This window comes from Gymnoscopelus microlampas (assembly GCF_963454915.1).
Source record: "Gymnoscopelus microlampas genome assembly, chromosome: 4".
Taxonomy (NCBI): Eukaryota; Metazoa; Chordata; class Actinopteri; order Myctophiformes; family Myctophidae; genus Gymnoscopelus; species Gymnoscopelus microlampas.
In genome coordinates, this window is record NC_139941.1 from 25,178,229 (window position 1) to 25,189,959 (window position 11,731).

Sequence of the window (11,731 nt, forward strand, 5' to 3'; positions counted from 1 at the left end):
AGATAAAATGGAATATTTGGATGCAGACTTGGAATGCGTATTGTGCTTGAATGACAGGGTCAGGGTTCAAGACCCCTCCGCAATAATGTTGGCATGGCACACACGCCGCAGTTTGGTTATGGTTGCCATGGAGAGACTTCTTGGTTTAGTGAAGATTTTCTGCATAAAGGTATGGCACTCATCAACAAATGGTCCGCGTATTATCTGTTTGAAGCTCTGGCAGATGTCCGGCAGTGACTGGGCCTGCTGAATCACTTGCTGGTTATGGTGGATGAGCGTCAGAGCAACACGGAACAGGATCTTAGAACCCTCGTAAAATAGGCAATCCCAGATCCGCAGAACTGTCTCAACTGGGAGGACATCTATGTAGAGACAGATGAACCATCGGGATACGACCAGGGACCAAGTTACATTTTGCTCCATCATGTTCTGCCACACGCCAGGGGCTTTCACTTTTACCAGCTCCCCTAACACCTCCTGGTCTGTCCTCAGCCCCAGCATGGTTGGGCCATAGTAGTCTGGTAATATCCTTCCTAGAAGAGCATCCATCAGCCAGAAGGATTTTTCCTCATCTTTAGTGATGATGAGCAGATAACCAACAATGAAGTTCATGCCCTGACAATAGCCCACAGTTGGATTGTGGTGTCCGTACGCTAGTAGCACGTTATTAAGAGGTTCCTGCAAACAAGGGTTAGACGTCTTGCGAAAAAGGACATTGTCTGGAAATGTCCTGTTCAGATCTATGCGGATGGTTTCCCCCAGTTTGGGGTCATGCTGAGCAACCAGCAGAGACTGGTAGTATCCTGGGTTATTCTTCAACTGATCAAGAGCTCCACTGGCTGCCATCCAGACCAGAGCCCGGTGCTCACTGGGGATGCCCTTTCGTACATAACGCTTTAATTTGGCATTCCTTTCCATTTTGCTTCTGCCCTTCAGCAGCTTTGACCACTTGATGGATCGTCTGTTGAGCACAGCCAGGTACTTCGACATCAGCTCTTCATATGAATCATAATCAAAGTTTTCGGACTGTTCAAAGCCATATGGGTCCACATTGTTCACTCTGTCTTTTGCACTACCACCCGGGGCCCTGAGCAAATGCTGTCGCTTGTGGGTCCCGTTCTCTGCTTTGTTGTTCCTCTCGATTGCAACCAAATCCAGGTGGCTAATGTCTTGGAAATCCATGGCCAAGTCTCATGCAGCCTGTCTGCAAAGCAAGACAACTAGTATCTTGTGGTCCAAATGTTTAGCACAACTATGAATGGAGATGCTGGGTAAGCTGCTGCAAGTTTCTCCATTTGTGCAAGGGACTTTGTGTAACTGGAAGATGCGATTACTTCATTCTAAACTATTGTCCCAGATTGCCATGATTCATAGTTTTTTTGTGACGTAGTTCATAGTTTTTTGGTGACGTAGTTCATAAGTATTTTGTTATACCTGGTAATGTAGATATTCATGTAGTTTATGACGTCCGTTTCAGTGATACTCGTGTAACTAGCTTGACTGAAGAAAACATTTCTTCTATAGGGGACATGTTTGATTTCCTGGTGGGAGATGTTATGAAGTCCAAATGATTGGCACAACCACATAACTTAGATTTAATGTGACGCTCATTCAGAACCCATGCCCGTTCTACCTGTTGTCAGAGCACTTTGTGCAGTAACCATTATCATAGTATTTGGAGGCCAGTCTATGACGACATATTGATGACATCAGAGATCTCCTTATATGGGCAAGGATGAAAAGGTTGAAAACTGGTGGTCCACAGGCCACCAGTTGAAAACACCTGTATTACAGTGACTAGAGGTTCGGGCCACTTCGCGGCCCTCACATCTAGCCCCGATCAGCTACATCACAGCTACGTTGCTGCGGCCAGCTAAGGTGCTGCGGCCAAAAAGAAGTAAAGGTGCTGTGGCTAAAATGTTAAAGTGTAGTTATGAATTGTACAATATGTAAGTACATTGAAGGCGGGGAAAGAAGCCTAAATATTAGCCAGAGCACTGATCAACAGTCTGTGGCAAGTTTCGAGGCAAGTGGAGCGATCGTACGTAATTTTACCCCAGACAAACTTTTGGAGGTCATTTCAATTATAGTTGTAGGATATAGGATTGCTGTAAATGTTATGATGTTGTGATACTGTTAGGTCTGTGCCAATGATTTTATCTGCCGTCTTTATAGTCGCAGTCTGTGGTCTGTGGCAGTCTGTGGTCTTGAGCAGTCAGGTTCCCAAACCACACTGTGATACAGCCGATCAAAACACTCTCAATGGTACAGGGATAAAAGTTCACAAGAACCTATGTCTCAGAAAGTCCTGTCTCTGCTGTGTTAATTTCGATTGGTGTTGAGAGACCATGTGAAGGTGTCTGCAATGTGTAGAATTTATGATACCCTCAATAAACTAGTAATCACAGACTCATTCTTACATTAATTTAAATGTTTCCACGGCTCATGAACACTTGTCTGACCGTACATATTCAAAGTAACTGCTTTGAATATTGATTTCATATTTTCATTCATTCCGAGGAATGAAACAGAAGTTTTGAAAGCCTATAGCCCCATTAACAAATAAGACCTTGGTAAAAGGTAACAAGAGTCCAAAGACTATGTTCAAATTAGGGGAAGAATATTTACTCAGTTATTGTCAACTTTGTTTCATTCAATTAAAATTGTGTAATACAATTTTAGTCTAGTCTCTTTAATCTTGACTTGTATCAACAGAAGTAGGAGTGGCCCAGGGGAAGGCTATTCCCTCTCTTTGTCATTCGCCAGTTTTAGGCTCTCTTGAGTGAAAACCTTTGGCCAGGGAGGAGGCACGAGCAAACGTGCTCAAAGGGCAGAGCTTGTTGTGTCAGGCAAACAGACTCGTCGTTTGTCATGGATCTCATGGAAATGTTTTTTATTTCTCTCGGTTCTGCAGTCGTTGTCTACTATGGCGTGAAGGTGGTTTTCTTCACTAGGATACTGTTTCCTAAACTGTGGTTCCCACTGTCCAAGTCTTTCTTCACCTCCATGGGAGAGTGGGCAGGTGAGCTGTGTGTGTGTGTGTGTGTGTGTGTGTGTGTGTGTGTGTGTGTGTGTGTGTGTGTGTGTGTGTGTGTGTGTGTGTGTGTGTGTGCGTGCGTGCGTGCGTGCGTGTGTGCGTGCGTGCGTGCGTGCGTGCGTGCGTGCGTGCGTGCGTGCGTGCGTGCGTGCGTGCGTGCGTGTGCGCGTGCGTGTGTGTGTGTGTGTCTGTGCTGAGCAGCCACCATTGGATAAACGTAAATAAATGAATGCTGGATGCACATTTTAATGTGTGGCCAACTATCATGCTTGGTACTGGCAGTTGACACTTTTATGGCACTCATTGCATGGGCCCTTGGCAAACTTCTCCCATCTTTTACCAAAGTCAAATTAAACAAACACCCACATATTCTTTCACCTTAGTATTTTGTGTTTGTTTACCTGTGAGTATGCTATAACAGTAAAACCCTGAGGTGGTTGGACAAAGTGTATCTTAGACAGTGTAATTAATCTTAATAGGGTACAAAGTGTGCAAGGAACTATAGGAAACAGGTAAAGGCTGCCTGGTCCTGCAAGTTTAGACTGGCTGCTGCATACAGTGTGTGTAACATGATGGATGCGAGTGTGAGCTATTGCAGGAGAGAGAATTCCTGCAAGATGTGGATTAAGATCTATTGAAATACTATGTCCCTTGATCTATAATAACACAGAAACAGAAGATATACACATGGCATGCAGGTGTCTGTTTGTAAGCGTTGTTAATGACCTTGTTAATGATCATTTGGGGGCTGGCATATAAAATGAATAATGATGTAAATACTTAACAAAGGCTTCGTCATAACATGGTACGCCATGTGAATTTGTAAAGGAGCTATCACCATGGCCCATAAAAAGCTAGAGTGATGCATTGTCTCCTAGAATCCAACACGTACCTGAGTTAACCACTTAACCATGTGGTTGACTGGAGTCCCTTAGGGGTCTATACTAGCGTGTTTTCTATTTTCTGTTGTTGTGCATGGTGAAGGCTTTCGCAGAAAATAGCCGATCAACAAGCTCACAACGCGTCGCAGCCGTTGACGCATTCTGAGCTTGTCGATCTGCTATTTTCTGCGAAAGCCTTCCACCAATAAGGATGCTGGGGTTTAAGTGGTTAAGTTACCTGAACATGAGTGAGCACACATACCTTTTTTGTTTTGTTTTATTGTTTTACCACTGCCTTACTATAATTTTCACATTCATTTCTATTTCTAGGACATGTAACAACACAGGCCTTACTGTACCTTTAGGCATTCAGTGTACGAGCGGCGAGCGGCATTGGCAGAGGACACAATTATTGGTGCATTTCTACCCAAACACACAACAGCCGAGAGCACAGAGTCAATGCAAGTTCAACCATGAGACCCCCTTTCCCACGAATTCTCAGTCTAGAAAGACTCTTGTGGACATTCCAGGGCGGTTTCATCATCTTATGGGAAGTGGGAACCCCTGGCATCTGAGGAGCTCATACAACCTCCCTCAGTGCTAAAACCGTGGTGTTCTGTTGCCTCATAAAGGAACTAACAATGCCGATCTTTCCTTTCTTTCACAAGCTCCGCTTTCATTCCATTCCAGCACAGCGGAGAGAAACAGCAATTAGAACAGGTTCTAAAACGGATGAAAATCCTTCCTTTCTCTTCATTTCAAGGCATCTCTCCAGAGTCCAGACCATCAGAAACCAAAGTTTTGTTTGTCTTTCTTTCAGCTTATTGTCTAATATCTATTGTGTTGTTGTTTTTTTTTACATTGTAAATGCCTGAGTGTTCATTTAAATCTGAGAGTGTACAAAATGAACCAAATGGTAAATGGACCATTAGAGTCCATTTTGGTTCTATACTGTACAGTATGTACATTCTCATTCATTCAGGTTGCATATTTATGCATGCATGCACCGGTGCGTGCATGCCTGAGTGCATGCAGTGGATTGCATGGTAAAACATTTTGTGATATGTCATATTTTCCAATCTTAGTTTGTGGCTGTGCTAGTTCAAATGCGATTTGCATCTATTAATATTTCACATCGTTCTGTCTGCTATGAGGAGGAAGATAGGAGGACATACACTATTCTATGATAGATAGATAGATAGATAGATCATTTTATTTCCGTGTCCTGCACACAAAGTGCCCAACCCTCATGGGTTTATAAGATACCATTTTACGCTTACAGCATGTTTACAATATATTCTCATAATACATTCAATTACATCTCAGAATTATACCAGTGTTCTGTCTTCTCTCCCAAGCTTGACAAATAAAATCTACCACAACAAAAGCTCCTTTAACAAAACATATCTCAAGTTTTTCATAATCATCTAACTCAAGGACATCACCACAAATAGAAGACATCTTACTAACAAATACCTCTATATCATCATATTTAGAGCAATAAAACAAAAAGTGAACCTCATTTTCAATTTCACCAAGTTCACAAAACAAACAGTATCTCTCTTCCTCTGGAGTGGCATTAAATCTGTCATTCTCTAAAGCTAATGGTAATGTTCCTGACCATATTTGTGAACAGAGAGATTGTTGACTTTTGCTTAAATTATACTTCACATAGGGTTCTACAGTGTACCTGTCCTTTATGAGACAATAAGTTCACAACTGTTATACCATATATCACAACACCATTTTTCTATATACCTGGAAAACATTGTACTTCTAATTTCATGAACGTCACATAACTTATTTTGGAAAATAAAAAAACAAATCATTAGAATAAAATAAAGATCTCAATTAATTTGTCCAGGGGTGACCAAATCTAAAATCGCAGTTTAAAATATTTTTTTGTGAGTCTGCTCTGAGAGTACTCAGAGGATTCTAGACAAACAGGCCATTGAGAAATAGAGCACTCTCTGGAACGGCGGCTTCTTGGCTCTTCAAGCCAATACAATTTGAAGTGCACCATTATCATTAATAGGGTCATGAAGGAACTTTCCAATTTTCTCCTCACCACCTGTCACAGAATAGGACATTCTCATGAGGTTGAAGTGTGTGTCTGTGTAGTGTGTACTGTACACACATAAAATATGTGTTCTGTGGGCTATGTGTGCATGCAGACAAAAAATATTCTAAAATGTTCAGCTGGCTCTGCAAATGTTGGCAAAGCCCAAACCTTTCATCACCACTGTGTATTTTGTCATTGCTGTAGCCAGTAAATATTTAATGGTTAGGAGGGCTGGTGGACCTTGTAAGTATAAGAGCACAGTGCCCTGGTTGAAGCCCAACATTTGGACAAGTGGATATTGAATACCAGCATGCTGTTACGTAAATGTCTGGAAACCTCAGAAAACTTGTATCTAGTGAAAATGTCAGTAGCATTTCAAAATGTTTTGCATCGTGGCTACGAACAGTGTGGGCAAACATAATTATGACCATGGACCCAAGTGTTGTTTGCATTTGTATTGCACATTATTGGAGTGCCTTCCATGTGGCCTTACAGGCACCAAAGCTACTCAGCTAAGGGGTCCAAACAAATAAAAAATAATAATCCTTGCTTGCGGCATCATACTTTACATCCGTGCATCATCTCTCACTGATGACATCAGAACACAGGAGAATGTGGATGAGTTAAAGCAGTGGTTCTGAAAGTGGGGTCCTTGGCGGGGTCCCAGGGGCTCCCCAGAAAAATGTGTTCAGCATCACAATCATTTTATACCTTGGCTATTCAAAAGTAGCAGATATACAAGCTCACAGCGCGGCATGAAGTGACACACTGTGAGCTTATATATCTGCTATTTCTTTTTACATTTTATTTTTAAGTAAATTGTTTATGAATGGAGCTAAATCACTTGTGTGCCTCAGTAAGGGCTTGTGTGCATTGTCTTGTTTTTTCTGGGTCGCTGTTGGTGGCGGCACTGTGTGTGTGTGTATGAGGAGTCAATAGTTTGTTTGGTGGCCACGACCACACTTTTTTTCACGCAACAGCGCCACAGACCATAGAGATACATACAGTGGCAGAAAACAGTATTGTGGGTCGGCTTTAGATCCCATATTCTGAGAGGACATTGAGCCCATTGGCTAAAGGACCAGCCAATGAGGAAAAAGTCATGCAAAAGTCACGACTGCAGGTGTAGATGTAGACCAGGTTTTGCAACCTGGTAAAAATGCAAACAGTGTGTCACTCACTTGTTATTTTTTCTCTCTTTCAGTGGTGACTGGCAGCTCTGATGGGATAGGGAAAGCATATGCCATTGAGGTATTTATTTTGTATATGTATCTACTATTCCTTGTGCATGCCTGCGTGTGTACGTGCGTGCGTGCGTGCGTGCGTGCAAGTAAACCTGATCAAAACTCAAAGGTCACCCAAAGTGTAATTTAACATTTAGTTGCTGCACATTGTACTTTTAAGTTTTCCAAACGCTTAGCTTTGAAATGGTTATGGCAAAACACCAACACTCCTTGTAGACAATTAAAATGTTTAGGGTAAAGTGCCAGTTGTGTGGATTTTTTTCTAAATTGTTTTGATGCAATTACCCCTGCCCATACAGTACACACATACACTTTGAAATAAGTTATAATATTATATATATTATAAATATTTGTGAATATTATTTGTACTGTTTAATCATGTCTACAGGTAAGTGTTTCTTTTAAATTAATGAATTCCCTTCCCATTTAAATATGGGTTACCAAACTGGCCACCTTGGGACCTCTGCTACCCCCAGCTGGCTGGTCAGGGGATGAACGTGGTTATTGTGGCCAGAACCAAGGAGAAATTGGAAATGCTGGCCAACGAGATAAGTGAGAAGACTCAAATACCAGCATAACAATGACCCTGTTTATCAGCTTCTGTACTTATGTTTGACCTGCAATGTCATGTTTATGTTTACTTTTTGAATCAAGCATACTTTAACACTAAAAGTGTTGTCCTTCACATTGCAGATATACTGTACACTTGCTGTAATATAGAAGAAACTTGCCTTATCACTCTTTTACAGGTGAAACTACTGGTCAGAAGGTGATAGTGATAGTAGGAGATCTCACAGAGGAAAACGTCATTGGTGAAGTTGAGAACAAACTCAAGGACTTGAATATTGGAGTCTTGGGTGAGCTATTTTGTTCCTAAATGTGGTCTTTGAATCATTGATAATATCTTCTGTGACTTCTGAGACAAGAGAAAAAATGCTTTCAATATAGTTTTCCTATAATGTGTATCTGTTGAAGTCTGGCCAAAAAGACACTGAATCTTTCCTTTTCATCTTTTAGTTAATAATGTGGGTGTGATGCCCAGCCGCATCCCTTGCAAATACCTTGACACTGCAGATCTGGAGCAGGTTTGCAATATTCAGCAGTCTGTAGCTTACCCTATGCTGTTTTTTGGCTAGACTTTTCAAATCAATCTGCTTTAAAATGGATTAAAATGCAACAATAACATAATGTTGAAATAAATGCACAAACAATTATATTCTTCATGTGTTTACCCAGCTAGTTTCAGTAAGTTGATTTTAACTGAATCCAATGGCTAACTTGAAAATCGAACAAATACTAAGGATATAACCACCTCCATATTTACTTTCACTAACCCCACAAAACGTGTTGGCATTTTTGGCTCTTGAATATAGACAAATGTATCTACTAATTATTTCTGAATCTTTCCCACACCTGCTGTCTTCGCCTTGCACCAGCTACATCATTTCTCCTCCTCTTCTCAACTTGTCACTTCATAAGCGAGCATAAATATGTATTTATCGTTGCAGACAATTACACATGTAATAAACTGCAATGTGAGAGTGATGGCAAAGGTGAGAGTGTGTACTGTACTGTTATGTTTTTTACAAATCTGTTCTGTTATATCATTTTTGCCTATATCTAAACCGCTTTTTTTTTTCTTTTCATAGATGTGTAAAATAGTCCTTCCAGGCATGGAAAAGAGGTTTAAACTTTTTTAGAAAAACAAAATTAGCTGCATAACATTTAGCTTTAGGCACATGGGCTAGTGATTTTCACTGTGTGTGTGTGTGTGTGTGTGTGTGTGTGTGTGTGTGTGTGTGTGTGTGTGTGTGTGTGTGTGTGTGTGTGCGTGCGTGCGTGCGTGCGTGCGTGCGTGTGTGTGTGCGTGTGGATGTGTACGTGCATGGGTTTGCCTGCCTCCACAGAGGGAAAGGAGTGATTTTGAATGTTTCCTCTGGAATGACCTGTTTCCTCAGCCCATTATACACCCTGTACACCGCTTCAAAGGCAAGTAGTACATTACCTACAGTACAGTGTTAAGTGCCAGAGGTTTTTTAAAACAGGGTACAGCCAGTGTCAGCGTTTTTAACGATTTCTTAACCTTTTCATGTAGTCACAAAATATTTTCCGTGATCACCATCCTCACGGCGATCCCCTCATTACACACACAGGGGTCTCGTAGAATCCAAAAAATCACGGTAATCCGTTCCATAATTGCAGCTAGTTGAAAATAGCATGTTTCGCCAAAAATACATGGTAAAACACAAGAGCCGAGATAGAGAATATTTCCCAAATACTTTAACCAGGCAGTGAATGGAGTGAATGTAAATCTTTGGAACACGTTATCTATGGTTCTGTGTAAAAAAAAATGGGGGGAAAAATGGTTGGATTTGAAAAAACGACTAGTTTTTGGCACTTAAGCTTGATTTATTTATTTATTTAATTAATTAAGCATTGTTCACTTTCAATCATCAGCACTTGACTGTTTTATCTGTGATGCAGTAAGTTGGTTCTGTGCTTTTATGTACATACATTTATGTCTGTGCATGCTGTGTGTGTGTGTGTGTGTGTGTGTGTGTGTGTGTGTGTGTGTGTGTGTGTGTGTGTGTGTGTGTGTGTGTGTGTGTGTGTGTGTGTGTGTGTGTGTGTTCGCTGTACCCCTGTATGTATAGGTGTTTGTGGAGAGATTCTCCCAAGGTCTTCAAGCTGAATACAAACCTAAAGGAATCCTAATACAGGTACATATTCAGATATCAAGACAATTATTTGTGCTTTTTAAAGATAGTGTGTTATTTATTTTAATGTTGCAAATAAGCATCATCGGTTCTATTGTTTCCCCCTCTAACCTGTCATTTCACAATGACATTTTGTGATGCCTACCAGACGCATTTTTAATGAACACTTTCTCTCTCAGGTAGTGGCTCCATTTGGAGTCTCAACTCCAATGACAAGCAACATGAAGGCGAACATGATGAATCTTACAGCAGAGGACTTTGTCAAGACCTCCCTGCAGTATCTCAGAGCGGGAGACAGAACATATGGCAGCATCAATCACACATTCTTAGTAAGATAAACAAATATATTATACCATTAAACACTTTTTACCCATGGCATCCCTATTTAGGGCATGTTTTACAGACGAAAAGCTTACAAGAAACTATGTCAGTGAGACTTGTTATGAGCTTGAAAATAAGATATATCAGAGCGAAAAGGGAGAATTCTTAGAAAACTTTTTGAAAATGTTAATTTCCGTGTGTGTGTGTGTGTGTGTGTGTGTGTGTGTGTGTGTGTGTGTGTGTGTGTGTGTGTGTGTGGGTGTGGGTGTGGGTGTGGGTGTGTGCGCGTGCGTGTGTGAACAGGGTTGGATTCTACAGTCCATTCCTCTTTGGATGCTACATTCTGACTACATGCAGGATGGTTTGATAGATTTTGTCAAGAAGACGTACAAGGAGGAATAGAACCTACACTTCTCTGAGCAAGAATATCATGTCATCTCATGTAGGGGGCCTACTGTATATATACTGTAGTGACTAAATTGAGCCATGCAGAGCCACACATGTGGGCTATTGGATTGCCATCTTACCATCTCTGTTTGGTCCCCAATCAAATTTTGGGTAGTAAACACAATTTTGTACTGTGAAAGGTACAGAGACCACTCCATTCCACCACTCCTGCATTTAGGGGCTTGAATCCACCGCGGTGCATCCGGCTTGTCCGAGCATCTGTACTGACAAAATCGTCCTTGTTCAGGGAAGGGAAGCCGGCCAGGGAGGGCTGCGGTGGCGCCGGTCAGCTGGGGGTTGGATACCTCCCCACACAGCAGGGTTAATGGCATAATGACTTTAATGTGAAGAAAATGTGAACAACCAGTGGTGGAAAAAGTACTCACATTTTATACTTAAATGAAAGTATCAATACTGCAATGTTGACATACTCTGTTACAAGTAAAAGTCCGGATTTTCAAAATGTACTAAAAGTACAAAAGTATTGGTTTCAAAATATACTATACTGTATATATATTCTACCTACAGTATCTACAGAGATGATACCTATTGTATGAGCTTGTAGATTGGCTATTTTCAAATAGCCTATGCATAAAATAGGGCTGAAGTGGTTGATATGTGTTTCATAATATAATAATCAAAATCTACGTTTTCAAATAATTGCAGTGGAGTAAAAGTACAATATTTGCCTCTGAGATGTAGTGGAGTAGAAGTAAAAGTACTGAAAATTGGAAATACTCCAGTAAAGTAAAAATATGTAACTTAAGTACAGTACTTAAGTAAATGTATTTAGTTACTTTCCACCACTGTACAGTATTTACAGAGATGATACCTATTGATGAGCTTTATTCCAAAAGTGTGTTGTAGTATATTTGTATTTGTATACCACGATGGAAACAAGCCCCAGGGGCTTTTTGTGTTACCCTTTTAGCATAACCTTTGACTGTCCTACGTGTACTCTTAATAAGCATACTAATAAACAATTTGAATGTTGAGAAACTGTTGATTATAATTCTTGCTAC

General features: G+C 40.8%; 2 protein-coding genes across 3 annotated transcripts; one reads left to right on the forward strand and one right to left on the reverse strand.

The window, feature by feature from the left end:
- Positions 1 to 66: 66 nt before the first annotated feature.
- On the reverse strand, positions 67 to 1,182 carry LOC311044034 (growth hormone-regulated TBC protein 1-A-like; the record flags this gene model as incomplete). The annotated part of the gene is made up of 1 exon (XM_084055456.1): positions 67 to 1,182. The coding sequence occupies one exon, from the start codon at positions 1,180 to 1,182 to the stop codon at positions 67 to 69; it is 1,116 nt and encodes a 371-aa protein (XP_083911582.1).
- Positions 1,183 to 2,796: 1,614 nt separating this feature from the next.
- hsd17b3 (hydroxysteroid (17-beta) dehydrogenase 3) lies at positions 2,797 to 11,699 on the forward strand. Of its 2 annotated transcripts, none has more exons than XM_084054486.1 (11): positions 2,797 to 3,022; positions 7,185 to 7,231; positions 7,701 to 7,776; positions 7,974 to 8,081; positions 8,242 to 8,309; positions 8,733 to 8,777; positions 8,874 to 8,908; positions 9,132 to 9,213; positions 9,879 to 9,944; positions 10,121 to 10,270; positions 10,566 to 11,699. In XM_084054486.1, the coding sequence occupies exons 1-11, from the start codon at positions 2,872 to 2,874 to the stop codon at positions 10,662 to 10,664; spliced, it is 927 nt and encodes a 308-aa protein (XP_083910612.1). In that variant the 5' UTR covers positions 2,797 to 2,871; the 3' UTR covers positions 10,665 to 11,699. The 2 variants fall into 2 exon arrangements, with proteins under 2 accessions (XP_083910612.1, XP_083910613.1); XM_084054487.1 differs by having other exon boundaries at positions 2,930 to 3,022; positions 7,185 to 7,230; positions 7,660 to 7,776.
- Positions 11,700 to 11,731: the final 32 nt, after the last annotated feature.

Bases quoted from the DNA above. Each gene is read 5' to 3' on its own strand.
- hsd17b3 (XM_084054486.1), top strand. From the start codon at position 2,872: ATGGATCTCATGGAAATGTTTTTTATTTCTCTCGGTTCTGCAGTCGTT. The intron at 3,023-7,184 runs GTGAGCTGTGTG...TCTCTCTTTCAG, and splicing joins CTCCATGGGAGAGTGGGCAG to TGGTGACTGGCAGCTCTGAT. The intron at 9,214-9,878 runs GCAAGTAGTACA...CTGTATGTATAG, and splicing joins CCCTGTACACCGCTTCAAAG to GTGTTTGTGGAGAGATTCTC.